Source organism: Xiphophorus hellerii, chromosome 22 (genome assembly GCF_003331165.1).
Source record: "Xiphophorus hellerii strain 12219 chromosome 22, Xiphophorus_hellerii-4.1, whole genome shotgun sequence".
Taxonomy (NCBI): domain Eukaryota; kingdom Metazoa; phylum Chordata; class Actinopteri; order Cyprinodontiformes; family Poeciliidae; genus Xiphophorus; species Xiphophorus hellerii.
Genome location: NC_045693.1, coordinates 1323262 through 1337869, shown reverse-complemented (window position 1 = coordinate 1337869; position 14608 = coordinate 1323262). Strand labels below are relative to the sequence as shown.

The 14608-nt window shown below is 50.3% G+C and overlaps 2 protein-coding genes across 2 annotated transcripts; one reads left to right on the top strand and one right to left on the bottom strand.

Moving 5' to 3' along the window:
- Positions 1-1399: 1399 nt before the first annotated feature.
- Positions 1400-4207, bottom strand: LOC116712968 (ubiquitin-40S ribosomal protein S27a). Its single transcript, XM_032552877.1, has 6 exons — positions 4104-4207; positions 3930-3994; positions 3579-3633; positions 2731-2816; positions 1651-1782; positions 1400-1581 (listed from the first exon to the last, which is right to left on the bottom strand). Exons 2-6 carry the CDS (start codon positions 3975-3977, stop codon positions 1432-1434), a joined length of 471 nt encoding a protein of 156 aa, XP_032408768.1. The 5' UTR covers positions 3978-3994; positions 4104-4207; the 3' UTR covers positions 1400-1431.
- Positions 4208-4403: 196 nt separating this feature from the next.
- Positions 4404-14364, top strand: LOC116712908 (clathrin heavy chain linker domain-containing protein 1-like). The gene is made up of 10 exons (XM_032552795.1): positions 4404-4640; positions 5538-5689; positions 5770-5855; positions 5934-6132; positions 6412-6753; positions 6879-6979; positions 7059-7230; positions 12052-12251; positions 12383-12580; positions 12645-14364. Exons 1-10 carry the CDS (start codon positions 4449-4451, stop codon positions 12830-12832), a joined length of 1830 nt encoding a protein of 609 aa, XP_032408686.1. The 5' UTR covers positions 4404-4448; the 3' UTR covers positions 12833-14364.
- Positions 14365-14608: the final 244 nt, after the last annotated feature.

Here is a 14608-nt window from a genome sequence, read left to right as displayed (position 1 = left end):
CAATAAAGCATAAAGAGTTTTAAACCAATTTTAAACCATGGCATTAAATTATTGGTCAAAGAGAAATTCGCTTTGTACTGACAGAAACCAAACTATTTATAGATTTATATTCAGAGGGAATATATATTTTTACATATCCAAACATCAGCATCTCAGCTTTAAGCCACATTTTATAAAATCCAGTAATAACTATTTTATAAAATCCAGTAATAACTCTATTCTGCTCCAACCAAACCCAAAAAAGGTTTTTGCATCTTTAATATTTGTTTTATTAAAATCAAATCATATTTCTCCTGCTGTGAGTCAGCAGGATCAAAGGTTTTTAAAAGCTGTGGAATCAGAATCACATAATGGAAAAATACAAAGTTTGATACAGAAGTTATTTATTCTGCTTTTGAAATGTTTAATAACATTTTGATTGTTATAGAATCTCATGTTTATATTTTTAGCTCTTGATAAAATCAGACAATAAAAGGCAACTATGTGATAATTCTTCACAAAAAATATTACTGAATTGTGAAACTGTTTTAAATTGTAGGCAAATATAGATTCCATAAATTATGACTGAAAAGTTCCTTTGTCAGCAGCTCCATCACCAAGTTAAAGACTTTATATAGATTAATTACTTTTATTTCAACATATATTTCGTGTATATTTAATAGCTGCTAAAAGGTTCTTTTCTAAAACTGCTATTAAGACGAGCTGATCAGGATCCTGAGTTCACATGAAGTTTTATTCTTTATTCTTAGCTCTAGAAAAGAAAATGTTTTCCAGTGACTTCAGGTCAATGAGGTCATTCAGAAAATAAGATTTTCATGTCAGGTTGTAAATATTAATCTGACATTAACCTCCAGTTATTGCGGGGCAACTGGAAGCTGACTGGTCTCTGATTAATGGGTTTAATGTTTCTGGGAAACAGAATCAGAGGAACATCAGCGACCCGATTCCTGCTGACTGACTGGGCTGGGCTCAGGCTGCTGGTTCCTCCACAGGCCATACTGGTTCTGATCACAGAAACTGGTTTCATTAAACCAGTTTTATTAAACTGGCTTTAATAAATCCATCCAGTGACCACTAGAGGGCTCCAGCTGATGGTTTCCTTCTATGATTTTGTTTATAATTAGCATTTTATTTTGTAACTTTTTGACTTGCTTTGTGGAAATTACATTCTAAATAATTTGGGTTCATGTTTTAAATTTTGTCCCCATCCATCAGGCACCGGGCCCAGAGAGTTGGGTCCGGCCCTGCTCTGTCGTCATGACAACTGCTGGAATAAAACCTAGAAAAGCAGAAACCGTTCTGGACCAATGGGCTCTTTGGTTCTGATGGAAACTGGATGTTTGTAACCCTGACCTCTGACCCCGTAGTGTTTGGTGGAATAAGGACCCAGACTGCAGCATGTGGAACCAAACTGTTTATTCCTCCAGAGCTCTACTTGTCCTCCGGCTTGTTGAAGCAGTAGGTCAGGCAGCATTTGCCGCAGTAATGGCGGTCGAAGTGACTCGCCATGAAGACGCCGGCGCCGCACTCGTCAGCCGGACACTCGCGCCGCAGACGGTGGATCTTACCGTTCTCATCCACCTGCAGATAGAAACAGTCAGCAGCTGAAGGGAAGAGGCGCCGCCCTCCGACCCCAGAAGCCCCGCCCACCTTGTAGTACTTGAGCACGGCCAGCTTGACCTTCTTCCTCTTGTGTTTGTTCTTCTTGGGTGTGGTGTAGGACTTCTTCTTCCTCTTCTTGGCGCCGCCTCTCAGCCGCAGCACCAGGTGCAGAGTGGACTCCTGCAAACAGGAAGCGGGTCAGAGCGCCACCTGCAGGCCACCAGAACCAACACTGAGCCGGTCCAGAACCGTTCAGAGATTCTCTGCTGCAGCTGGTTGGTAAAATGTTAATTTGGAGAAAAAGCAGAAAACCTTCGATCTGATTCGGTTTGTGTGGTGATGCTCCACTTCCTGAGCTGAACGTAGGTCAAATGTCTTTATTGTATTAGACCAAAATTATTAGAAATAATCCTGCAATTTAGCAGAAATGATTTTGATCGACTCCAAGGAAAAAGATGGCAGCGATCTCTGGCAATGTTTAAACATTAAGTTTGTTTTTTTAATGTTATAACTCCTCACATGGTCAGACTGAAGGTGAAACATGCAGATGATCTGGTTGGTTTTGGTCAATGAATATGTAACTATGTATGATGACAAACAGTGATTGTTAAAATGTTGAACAAAATGATGAATAACATTTCCAGAGTTCAAACTGTCAGTAAGAAAACTAAACATGTTCATTTCATTACAGAACATCTGGAGGATGGAGCTGAACTCGTGACACTGTGTCCAGTTCAGACTCTCAGACTCAGACTGACTTCACGTTTCCTCAGTGATGCATCAAATGTTTCTGAACCAAAACGGATCAGAGGAGAAATGTTGGACCTGCAGCATTAAAAACCTCATGTTTAATTTTATCATTTCAATTCATCTGAAGATAAAATCATCGTGGCCTTATGACCCCAATAACAGCCATAGACAAACAGTTATTAAATATTATGTAATCTTGTTTTGGATGATAGTGGACGTCTCTGGTTTGTTTTGGTTGAACCTTGAGCCTGAAATAAATTTGATATTTTTTATTAAATTAGAATAAAAACAGAACTTCAAAGTTCAGTTCAAGAAATGAACTAAAACATTTCAACTGAATCTGTTCAGAAGAACTGAAAGCTGCAGAGTTCTTCTCACCTTCTGGATGTTGTAGTCCGACAGCGTCCGTCCGTCCTCCAGCTGCTTCCCAGCAAAGATCAGCCTCTGCTGGTCAGGAGGGATTCCTGCAGGAACATCAGCAAGAATTTAGATGACCTGGAGAAACGACGACCTGGAGACCCCTTCAATGACCTGGAGACCCCTTCAATGACCTGGAGACCCCTTCAATGACCTCCACAGTCTCAGGTTAAACTGATGGCCCTGACTGGATGAAGCAGCCATCTGGATTCATGTTTCTAATTTCACTTTGAGGAAGTCTGGAATTGAACCAGCAACTTTTCTGAGCTGCAGATAACCTGTCTTCTACATGAACAGCCAATCAGAGATTCTTTTATTTTAGTTGCAAAGCAGAAGCAAACTATCAGCAAACATGTCAGAACAGATGAACAGAACAGTCACCCTGAGTTTAGAGAAACCCTCCAATATCCACCGACAGATATGAAAAGTTTAATACCTTCTTTAATATGTTGTGAAAACTCAGTTTGTAAATATTCTTTCAGTTAATTACAATTGTCTGGACTTAAGTCATTACTTCAGCTAATTTCATCAAATGAGATGATAGATTTCCTTTTGTAAAGACATAAACATGAAGTTGGTGTAAAACTGAAAAAGTGCCTTTAAAAAATTCTAAACTATGTAGACATTTTTAATCATGAAGTAAATTAGGTCATTATTAGAATCAGAAGTATAATATCTAAGACGTTCGTTCATAGGAACTTCTTCCTTCAGTTTTAATATAAAGTCCAGCTGGATCTCATTTAGAGGCGTTCAGGGTCACCAGGATCAGTCAGAACCACCTGAATGAATCGACCGCAGCTGACACTCACCTTCCTTGTCCTGGATCTTAGCCTTGACATTTTCAATAGTATCTGAAGGTTCAACCTGGAAAATAAAAACACATGTAACCTGATGGCACTGAATAAAACCACTGCATGAGCTCCAACACTGACTTCTTCAATCTGCTCCGTTTAAACGAACCTCTGCGGCTACACGTGTTTACTGCTCTACCAACTTTAGCCACGTAGCTTCAGGTTAGCCGCGTTTTATGACCAACCGAAGCATTATTACCTTATACATCAACATAACAATCAGAAAACAAGCTTAATATGTGCTCCTTTAAATAGTAAAACTCCGATTAACCGCAGTAAGTAAACGCCGCCACCCTCCATCACGCTCACCTCGAGGGTTATAGTTTTCCCCGTGAGGGTTTTCACGAAAATCTGCATCGTGAGGTTCGGTCCACCTGTACGGAAACACACGGAGAGACTATCGGAACCCACTCAGATTGAAAACTGATCCAAAATGCTGTTACATTTTATTAAAAAGTGATAAAAACACGCAGCACCACTCACCACCGGTTCACTCCTAATGGCGGATCCTGAGAAGAGGACCTCAAAGGGGAAAGAACGGGGTTTCCTACACGCGATTCAACGGAGGTAGCTGGCATTTATTGTGCCTGATTAAAAAACAGAAACAGTATTTTTGTATCGTCGTTAGTTTACTTTTGATTATAACATATTTCGGCCCTGTATATATCAAAATAAAATTAAGGTAAATACTTGAAGTAATATAACTCAAATGATCAAAAACATGATTTTAAGAGGTCCTCGGTTTCCATGGTAACACCACGATTGCTATGTTACTGACGGCTAATACGCAGAAGAGTTAGCGTTGGTTTAATACTAGATAATAACAAGATGAATAAAGAACAGAATGACACAGAAGATCCAGAAATGAGTCCCGTGATGGATGTAGAGGTGTGTGAGGGTGACGAGACGTTTGTTCAGTCTCTAAACGAGTTTATCGAGAAAGAGAAGAAGTACCTGCAGTGTCCAGAAGAGGGCACTGATGAGCTGCGATACATCGTCTACCGCTCCGCGTTCAACAAGGTGAGCGAGTCAGCTGAGAAAATAAGGGTTGAATGGGTTAAATGTTTTACACAAAACTCTTATGGAAGTTCTAATTCTGATATTATGAACAGGTGAAGGATTTTATTAACCATTTAAATGTTTTCTTTTGGTCCTTGATGTTTTCCTTCATGTGATCCAGACTTTCTTCTCCTCTGGAACAACTGCTCTCTGAGTTTTCTAGAGATTTTTCAGTTTTTGTCCATTTTATACAGGACGTTGCAGAACTATTCACCCTCTTATGCAGTTTTTCCAGTCCAAACTCAAACCTCAAAGTAGAAAAGACACAACTATTCTTGATTTTCTTTTACAGATAACAATCTGGAAAGTGTGGCATGTCTTTGTATTCAGCTCTCCTGAGCCTGCTGCAGGTCTTTTGGGTTTCTCTGACCATCTAGACTAGGTTCTGTCAGCCTGGAAGGTTAACCTCCACCACAGTCTCAGGTTCATCACTGAGGAACCAGACTGAACCCAAACTGAGTGGCAGTGATGGACACCGCTCACGGTCACTAACTCTAAAGCGCTAGCAATAAGCGCTAGCTATTCCATGTTGGTGTATCTAATATACTACACCAACATGATACTTAGCAGAAGCTAATGCTGAAGCGTTTATTTCAACCATGTTTACATCCACCATGTGTAGGTGACACAAACAGACTCTTAAATTGGCACGTTAGAATTTATCTCAAATAATTAACTAAAGGTGCCTTAAGTATGCTAAACATTGTCAAAGCTAGCAAACATGCTAAAGAGCTGAATGTAAAATTAGCTCTGCTGTTAGCCTAGCGTATTAGAGATCTCCGGGAAGAACCTGGAAGTGATCCGGTCGGGTTTAACAGAATGTTCTGGAGCCATACAGGTCCGGTCTGTATCTTGCAGGTGATTGGTCGAGCCTCGGCCTATAGGAGGCTCCTGCTGGACATAAAGTCAGAGTACGACGGCGTCATCAGGGAGATGAAGAGGAGGGAGGAGGAAGCTGCGGCGTCCCGCCTGCAGTCCCTGCTGGGTTATGCGGCTCACATCACTCACAGGTGAGGCTGCTGGTTCTGGTGGGGACCGGTCGGGTCCAAACAGCACCACAGGTTCACCAGCATGTCTGCTCTCTTTCCAGAACCATGGTCCTCCAGAACCAGACAGCAGAACTTCAGCAGGAGGTCCAGAGGCTGAAGGCCACCACCCAGAGCCAGCTGATACCAGGTTCTGTTGGACTTACTGGGCCGAATGTTCTGGATGGGCTTCCGAACCTCTGATGACCCGCCTCTCTGCTTTCTGCAGGTCTGACCGTGGCCCAGTCCGAAGACCCGGAGGTTCTGCTGGTCCATCTGGACCACCTGAAGACGCGGAGAGACGGCCTGCTGGACCGGAAGATCCTGTGTGGTCCTGTGGAGGTCCAGACCCAGCTGACCTTTGACCTGCAAGAGGACCAGCTCCACAGAGACCTCCTGAGGGCCCAGGACCAGCAGCTGATGACCCGGTATGGAAACTGGGTCGGATCAGAACATCTGAGGTCATGAAGGTTCCTCCAGCAGACTGTAGGTCAACCAGAACCAGAACCAGAACCCGGCTTTAGCCTCAGATTATTTTAACTTAAACATCAACAGAAACAGAAACATTTACAGAACACAGAACAGAGTCTGGTCCAGAGTCCGGTCCAGAATCTGGTCCAATTTCTGGTTCCTGCCTCCCTGATCCTCCTGCATTTCCCCTCCGGTCCAGCAGGTGGCGCTGCAGCTCTGACCCGTGATCTCTGCAGGTTCCGGCGCCTGAAGCTGCTGGGTCAACGTCTGATGGTCTGGGAGGAATCGGGTCAGACGTTTCCACTGGAGGAGCTGCTGGGTTCTGTCATCCAGAACCTCCAGGAGATCGGAACCGATGTGCAGGACGAAGGTCCGACTTCACATCCTGGAAATGAACTGATGGTTCTGGTGTCAGCAGGTTCTGGTTCTGGACGTGATCCACCAGAACCGTTCAGAACCTTTGCTGTCCGTCCTGCAGGCGGTGATGAAGAGCCATTCTGCATCCCAGCTGAGCTGCTGGAGGAAGAGGAACCGACCGGGCTGGACGAGTCCAAACTGCTGAGGAACCACCTGGACAGGTCTGGTTCTACGGGTCAGAACCAGACCCAGGCAGAACCATGACGCCTGGGCCTGCCTGGACTACAACCAGTAACTGACTTTGGTTCTGGCTGTAGTTCTAACCGGTTCTGGTTCTGTTCCCCAGGTTCCTGGACCTGCTCCGGTCCTCCCAGTACGAGGCGGCGGCCCTCCATGCGGCCCGGTCTCCGGTCCTGAGGGACTCGGACACCATGGAGATGTTCCGAGGTTCAGAACCAGAACCTCCCTCAGAACCTCCCCCAGAACCTCCCCCAGAACCTGGCTGATTCTGGTTCTGTTCCCTCAGGTTTTCGGGCCCCGCCGGGCTCCACCCCCCCACTGCTGCTGTTCTTCCGGGCGCTGCTGGTTACCGCGGCGACAGGCAGCCGGCTGTCGGCGGCGCTGTCGCTAAGGGGCGTGACCTCGGCTCTGCAGCACGGAGACGTGCAGCTCATCGCTAACGCCGTCACGCTCAACAAGTGAGGTTCTGACCCGGTTCTGAAAGCAACGTTCAGAAACACAACCGAGGAAAAACGACAAAATGAATGAAAATATTTATTCCTGTAAAGTGACCTAATTCTGTCATGAAGTGCGGGTGTTGAGGTGGTGAGGCAGAGGCAGCGGACCCAGGAATGATGAGTATGGTGATTTTAATGAAAATAAGTCCAGTAACAAGGCAGCTCGCACAGAGACACACCGACGACGAACAGACTAGACATTGACGAAAAATTGACGAGGACCCGACGAGGAACAAGGAACACAGGTGGAGTTAAATACACGGGAGGGTAATCACAGAACGAGACACACCTGGGAACAATCAAGGGGAGGACAGGACAACGAAGAGACTCAAGGACACAAAAAACTCTAACTAAACACGGAAAAACACAGATCCTGACAGTACCCCCCCCTCAAGGGCGGCTACCAGACGCCCACAAAACAAAAACACAACAAGGGTGGGTGGAGGGGCGCTGGACGGCGGGCCAGAGTCCAAAATAACACAAAACAACCCACCGTTGTGGGCGGAAACACAGGGAGGGCCAAGAGTCCAAAAACAAACAAAAAACTACCCACAGGGTGGGCGGAGGCAAAGGAGGCGGGAACCACGGAGGTGGTCCGGCGGTCGACCGCGGCGCAGGAGGCGGGAACCACAGAGGCGGTCCGGCGGCCGTCCGCGGCGCTGGAGGCGGGAACCCCAGAGGCGGGAACCACGGAGGCGGTCCGGCGGCCGTCCGCGGCGCTGGAGGCGGGAACCACGGAGGCGGTCCGGCGGCCGTCCGCGGCGCTGGAGGCGGGAACCACGGAGGCGGTCCGGCGGCCGTCCGCGGCGCTGGAGGCGGGAACCACGGAGGCGGTCCGGCGGCCGTCCGCGGCGCTGGAGGCGGGAACCACGGAGGCGGTCCGGCGGCCGTCCGCGGCGCTGGAGGCGGGAACCACGGAGGCGGTCCGGCGGCCGTCCGCGGCGCTGGAGGCGGGAACCACGGAGGCGGTCCGGCGGCCGTCCGCGGCGCTGGAGGCGGGAACCACGGAGGCGGTCCGGCGGCCGTCCGCGGCGCTGGAGGTGGCGATGAGTCCCGGGGGCCGCCCACAGACGGCGACGACGAGCCCCCCGAGGCAGGGTCTCTGGTGGAGCACAGGGGGTCTCGGTCGGAACGCTGGGGGTCTCGGTCTCGGGTGGAACGCAGGGAGTCTCGGGTGGAACGCAGGGAGTCTCGGTCTCGGGTGGAACGCTGGAGGTCAGGGTCTCAGGAGGAACGCTGGAGGTCAGGGTCTCAGGAGGAACGCTGGAGGTCAGGGTCTCAGGAGGAACGCTGGAGGTCAGGGTCTCAGGAGGAACGCTGGAGGTCAGGGTCTCAGGAGGAACGCTGGAGGTCAGGGTCTCAGGAGGAACGCAGGAGGTCAGGGTCTCAGGAGGAACGCAGAGGGTCTCGGGAGTCGGGGTCTCGGAGGGAACGTAGAGGGTCTCGGGAGTCGGGGTCTCGGAAGGAACGTAGAGGGTCTCGGGAGTCGGGGTCTCGGAAGGAACGTAGAGGGTCTGGGTCTCGGTAGGAACACAGGGAGTCTCTGGAGGAACACAGGGAGTCTGAGTCGGAGCGCTGGGGGTCTGGGTCTCGGAAGGAACACTGGGAGTCTCGGAAGGAACACTGGGAGTCTCGGAAGGAACGCCGGCTGGAACGCCGGCTGATTCGGCCTCGGGTGCGCCGGCTGGAAACCCGGCTGATTCGGCCTCGGGTGCGCCGGCTGGAACGCCGGCTGATTCGGCCTCGGGTGCGCCGGCTGGAACGCCGGCTGACTCGGCCTCGGGTGCGCCGGAGCGAAGCCTTGGAACCGGCCGCGGAGGCGAGCCGCAGCGAAGCCTTGGAACCGGCCGCGGAGGCGAGCCGCAGCGAAGCCTTGGAACCGGCCGCGGAGGCGAGCCGCAGCGAAGCCTTGGAACCGGCCGCGGAGGCGAGCCGCAGCGAAGCCTTGGAACCGGCCGCGGAGGCGAGCCGCAGCGAAGCCTTGGAACCGGCCGCGGGGGCGAGCCGCAGCGAAGCCTTGGAACCGGCCGCGGGGGCGAGCCGCAGCGAAGCCTTGGAAACGGCTGCGGAGGTGAGCCGGAGCGAAGCCTGGGAAACGGCTGCGGGTCCGGAAAGCGACGAGGGGCCGGGTGCACCGGCGGCTCACGTCGTTGTCTCCGAGCGGGCAGCGGAGGTGGCGGCTCCGGAAAGCGACGAGGGGCCGGGTGCACCGGCGGCTCACGTCGCTGTCTCCGATATGGCAGCGGAGGTGACGGATCCGGAAGGCGACGAGGGGCCGGGTCCACCGGCGGCTCACGTCGCTGTCTCCGGGCTGACCGTGGAGGTGGCGGCTCCGGAAAGCGACGAGGGACCGGGTCTGCCGGCGGCTCACGTCGCTGTCTCCGAGCGGGCAGCGGAGGTGGCGGCTCCGGAAAGCGACGAGGGGCCGGCTCCACCGGCGGCTCAGGTCGCTGGCTTCCCGGACGGAGGTATCGACGGGGGCCATATCCGGGGGGTGCCAACACCAGTCTTGTCCCCCGGAATAGCTCCCGCTGCAGGTCGGCGAGGGCTTCAGCCAGCTCCCTGTCCTCCCTGCCGGACCTCCGCCTCGGGCCGCTCTGCCCTTTAGGAGGTAACCTCCTGAATGCTGGGTCCATGTTAGCAGCCTCACCGATCGGTATGGTCGGGTCCTTCTGTCATGAAGTGCGGGTGTTGAGGTGGTGAGGCAGAGGCAGCGGACCCAGGAATGATGAGTATGGTGATTTTAATGAAAATAAGTCCAGTAACAAGGCAGCTCGCACAGAGACACACCGACGACGAACAGACTAGACATTGACGAAAAATTGACGAGGACCCGACGAGGAACAAGGAACACAGGTGGAGTTAAATACACGGGAGGGTAATCACAGAACGAGACACACCTGGGAACAATCAAGGGGAGGACAGGACAACGAAGAGACTCAAGGACACAAAAAACTCTAACTAAACACGGAAAAACACAGATCCTGACAAATTCATCTGAGGTCCAGCCAACTGGTGCCAGCCACACTAATCAGCTGGAGCTTCTCCAGTGAATCTGTTGGGTTGGATCCAGTGGTCGGTTCTCCTCGGTTCTAGCAGAGGAGAACCGAAAGCAGAAAGAATTAGCAGCTCATTTTGAAATCCCAGCCTGGTCCTTCAGACACCCTGCATGTTTCAGGTGTTTCCTGCTTCAGCCCAGGTGAGTTTAGAGGACAGGTGAGTTTAGAGGACAGGTGAGTTCAGTGGACAGGTGAGTTCAGTGGACAGGTGAGTTTAGAGGACAGGTGAGTTCAGTGGACAGGTGAGTTTAGAGGACAGGTGAATTCGGTGGACAGGTGAGTTTAGAGGACAGGTGAGTTTAGAGGACAGGTGAGTTTAGAGGACAGGTGAGTTCAGTGGACAGGTGAGTTTAGAGGACAGGTGAGTTCAGAGGACAGGTGAGTTCAGTGGACAGGTGAGTTTAGAGGACAGGTGAGTTTAGAGGACAGGTGAATTCAGTGGACAGGTGAGTTCAGTGGACAGGTGAGTTTAGAGGACAGGGGAGTTCAGTGGACAGGTGAGTTCAGTGGACAGGTGAGTTTAGAGGACAGGTGAGTTTAGAGGACAGGTGAGTTCAGTGGACAGGTGAGTTCAGTGGACAGGTGAGTTTAGAGGACAGGTGAGTTTAGAGGACAGGTGAGTTCAGAGGACAGGTGAGTTCAGTGGACAGGTGAGCTCAGAGGACAGGTGAGTTTAGAGGACAGGTGAGTTCAGAGGACAGGTGAGTTTAGAGGACAGGTGAGTTCAGTGGACAGGTGAGTTTAGAGGACAGGTGAGTTCAGTGGACAGGTGAGTTTAGAGGACAGGTGAGTTCAGAGGACAGGTGTTTGCTGAGCTGCAATCAGCTGACATTAAAGCAGGAAACATGTGAAACCTTCAGGTTGGTGCGGCTGGAGGACCCGGCTGGGAAACGCTTCGATTCCCTTCAGTTCATTTCTCCAGATTAATCCTGAAACTTTCAACATTTGCTTTGAGGTTTTGGTTACAAACTGTAGAGAATTATTCTAGCAGTTAGCTGCTTATATTCATGCTCTTATTGTGAAGGAGGTGAAGATAACGCAGCAGTTTCATTTCCTCTCCTGTTTTCAGCCCGTGATGCGATGCAGCAAATGACGTTTATTCTGTACCCAGAATGCATCACTGTAGACGGTTAATAACCTCCTGATGTCCTGCTGCTTCTGACAGAAGCCTACCGTTGCTAATCAGGCTAATTTAGCATCCCAGTTAGCAAAGCTCAACAACTATAAAACTGAAACAACAAGTGAAAGTTTCTTCTGTGAAAAATCACTTCCTGAAGCTCAAACAAACAGAGAGACATGTAGTAACAAACTGGCCCTGTGGAGGGCGACGTGTGCTGTAGCATTAGCTTCTGCTAAATATTGTATTGGTATAGTGCTTTGGTATTAGTGGGACTAATGTTTCTGATTAGTGCTTTAGTGTCAATTAAAATAATACCTTAGATTAGCTCTTTAGGGTTAATGGAGCTAACTGTTAGCCTAGCAGTGCCAACTGTTAGCCTAGCAGTGCCCAGGCCGAACTCACAGCCTGAGGAACCAGAGAGTCCAAATCCGAAAGGCTCGAGGGAAAATCCTCTGGTCTGAGATGGATGGGCATCCATCTCAGACGCTTTGGGTCGAGACTTGAGCTCTAGCGTGTGATTGGACCGTACTGAGGTCGGGTTCTGGATCAGATTCTGAATCGGGTTCTGGTCGGGTTCTGGTGTAACTGAGGTGTCCCCCTCAGGCTGACCTTCTCTGAGGCTGTGGGCGACGCGCTCACTGAGCATGCTCAGAGGAACCGGGGCGTGGCCGACCTCTGCCTGGCTCTGGCCTCCACCGTCTACCAGGCCTGCAGCCTCCACCAGAAGATCGCACTGAGCATGTGCAGGAGAGGCCTGGTGCACGGCGCCGCCGAGGTCATCAAGAGGAAGCAGCTCACTGCAGGTCAGCCTGTTTCTCTGGGTCCGACCAGAACCAGAACCTGCAGGTTCTCATGAACTGTGTCTCATGTCTCTCTGTCTTTGTGAGGACTTCCCGGTCCGACCAGAACCAGAACCTGTCCTGTGTGTGTCCAGAGGAGAGGGTTCTGTGTTCTGTGTGGGTTCTGTCCCACGCGCCCAGCCTGTCGCTCCTACGGCTGCTGACCAACGCAGACGAAAACGGGGAGGCGGCCATCTTGTCTGTGGGAGGGACCTTTGCCTCCATGCTGGCGGACTTCAACCAGAACCGGCTGGCTCTGGAGCTTCTGGAAGGGTTCCTGAGGAGAGGTTCAGGTGAGTGCGTCGGTTCTGACCCGGGCCGGATTCGAGATGTCCTGACGCGTCCCTGTCTTCTCAGACGTGCTGGCGACGGCCATCTTGGGGGACAGCAGCTGCTCGGTGGACGTCTGGGACCAGGTGGCGGCGCTGTGCGCTGAACTGGACCGGGCCGACCTGAGCCAGGCCATCCGCTCCATCCTGCACGGACCTCGACCCTGGACATCGGACCTGGAAGGGGAATGGGTCATGGAGCATGTCTTCCTGTGAGACAGGAAGTGGAGGACGGAGACAGGAAGTGGAGGACGGAGACAGGAAGTGGAGGACGGAGACAGGAAGTGGAGGATGGAAACAGGAAGTGGAGGACGGAGACAGGAAGTGGAGGACGGAGACAGGAAGTGGAGGATGGAAACAGGAAGTGGAGGACAGAGACAGGAAGTGGATTAGCGCGTTAGCCGCTGGTTTTAATCTGCTGTCTCTGTTCTGCCTGAATTTCCTCTCTGTGATAATAAATGATTGTTTTCTGCCGTTAGCGGTTCTGCTGGGTTTGGATCCGGTATCTGCCTACGGTCACCGACGCTACAAGGCTTTTAGTGTTTTCAGCTTCATTTTGTGCTTTATGTTTTATGTTGGGCTGCTTATAATTATAATTTTCCATATTTATGGAAGAAGCTGGATTCATTTCCCAAAATAAAAACTTTATTTCCTTTCATGAAAGTGAGACGATTCACAGAAACACATTTTAGTTTAATTTCCCTAAACATTCACCTCTGACCCCCAGCAGGTTGACCTCTGACCCCCAGCATCCCCACGGTCCAGACTGAGCTTCCTCTCTGTGCGTCAGAACCGGTTCAGTGAATTCTCAGTTCATGGGGTCTTAAACAGAACCAGAACCCAACAGAACCTCACTCTGTCAAACCTTGGGTCCGGACCTGATCCGGGCTGGTACCAGCGGACTCAGACGGGTCAGAACCAACCACAGGCCTGAACAAGCAGCAGCCAGTGGACCGGAACCAGAACCGGACCCAGTTCTCCCACCTACAGTCTGTGACATCACTTCCTGTCTGCTCTCTGCTCTCTCCCAGCAGAGCCAAGGTAAAGGTCAGAGGTCACGTCACCATGGAGACGATGACATCATCAGAGGAGGAATGTGGGTCAGCATCTGGATCTGGGCCGGTTCTGATACGGATCAGAACCAGAACCTAGTTTTATTTCTTACACTGACTATTTGATTTGGTTCTGGTGGTTCTGAACCGGTTTGGACCGGTTTGGAGAGGTTCTGGACCTCTTTATGCCTGGCCCTGGTTCTGTTAGAACCGGTCTCAGTCCGGTTCAGGACATTTTGACGACCAGAACCGGACCACAGTAAAGCTGTAAAGCTTCCCAGTTAGAAACCAGATAAACCAGTCCAGATGCAGACTCAGAGGCGCCCCCTGCTGGAGGGGGCGCCTCTGACAATGGATGCTACTTCATCCATTGTCTCAACCTTTGACCCCAGCGGGTCTGGAGGTGCTGGTTCCTTTTGGGGCGCCAGGTGGGATCACCTGGACAGGTCACCAGTCTGCCGCAGGGAACGGGAATTTATCAATCTTTAAGTAATGAGACTTTTTTTCATCATAATTTATCTTTTTCTGCTTAATTTATTGTTTTCTGTCACAGAATCACTTTGAAGAAACTCCAATATAACTTCATTTCTCTTTGTGATATTTAAGTTTATTTTTTATTATTAATTTTAATTAAATTAGAAAAAATCCTAAAGAAACACCAATTTTTTTTTGATTAATAAAGTTGTTTAACATTTTTTTTCTGCACTCGTTTATTCACAGAAACATAAAATACTTCGAGCTTCCAGAACCAAAACCTTTGGACTGGGTTTGGTTCCGCGGGAGGCTGATGATGATGATGATGATGATGATGATGATGATGATGATGATGATGGTTGTTTACAGGATGAAGATGCTGCTGGTCACGTGATCAGCAGACATGGTGGAAACTCCAGCATCATAAACCTGATGTGAACTGGACTTTGGATCCTCTGCGGCTCGT

Coding starts and splice junctions, on each gene's coding strand:
- LOC116712968 (XM_032552877.1), bottom strand. CDS start 3,977: ATGCAGATTTTCGTGAAAACCCTCACGGGGAAAACTATAACCCTCGAG. Junction 1,783..2,730: donor CGGACTACAACATCCAGAAG/GTGAGAAGAACT, acceptor TCCTGTTTGCAG/GAGTCCACTCTGCACCTGGT. Junction 1,582..1,650: donor CCGTGCTCAAGTACTACAAG/GTGGGCGGGGCT, acceptor TTCTATCTGCAG/GTGGATGAGAACGGTAAGAT.
- LOC116712908 (XM_032552795.1), top strand. CDS start 4,449: ATGAATAAAGAACAGAATGACACAGAAGATCCAGAAATGAGTCCCGTG. Junction 6,133..6,411: donor GACCAGCAGCTGATGACCCG/GTATGGAAACTG, acceptor TGATCTCTGCAG/GTTCCGGCGCCTGAAGCTGC. Junction 12,581..12,644: donor GTTCCTGAGGAGAGGTTCAG/GTGAGTGCGTCG, acceptor CTGTCTTCTCAG/ACGTGCTGGCGACGGCCATC.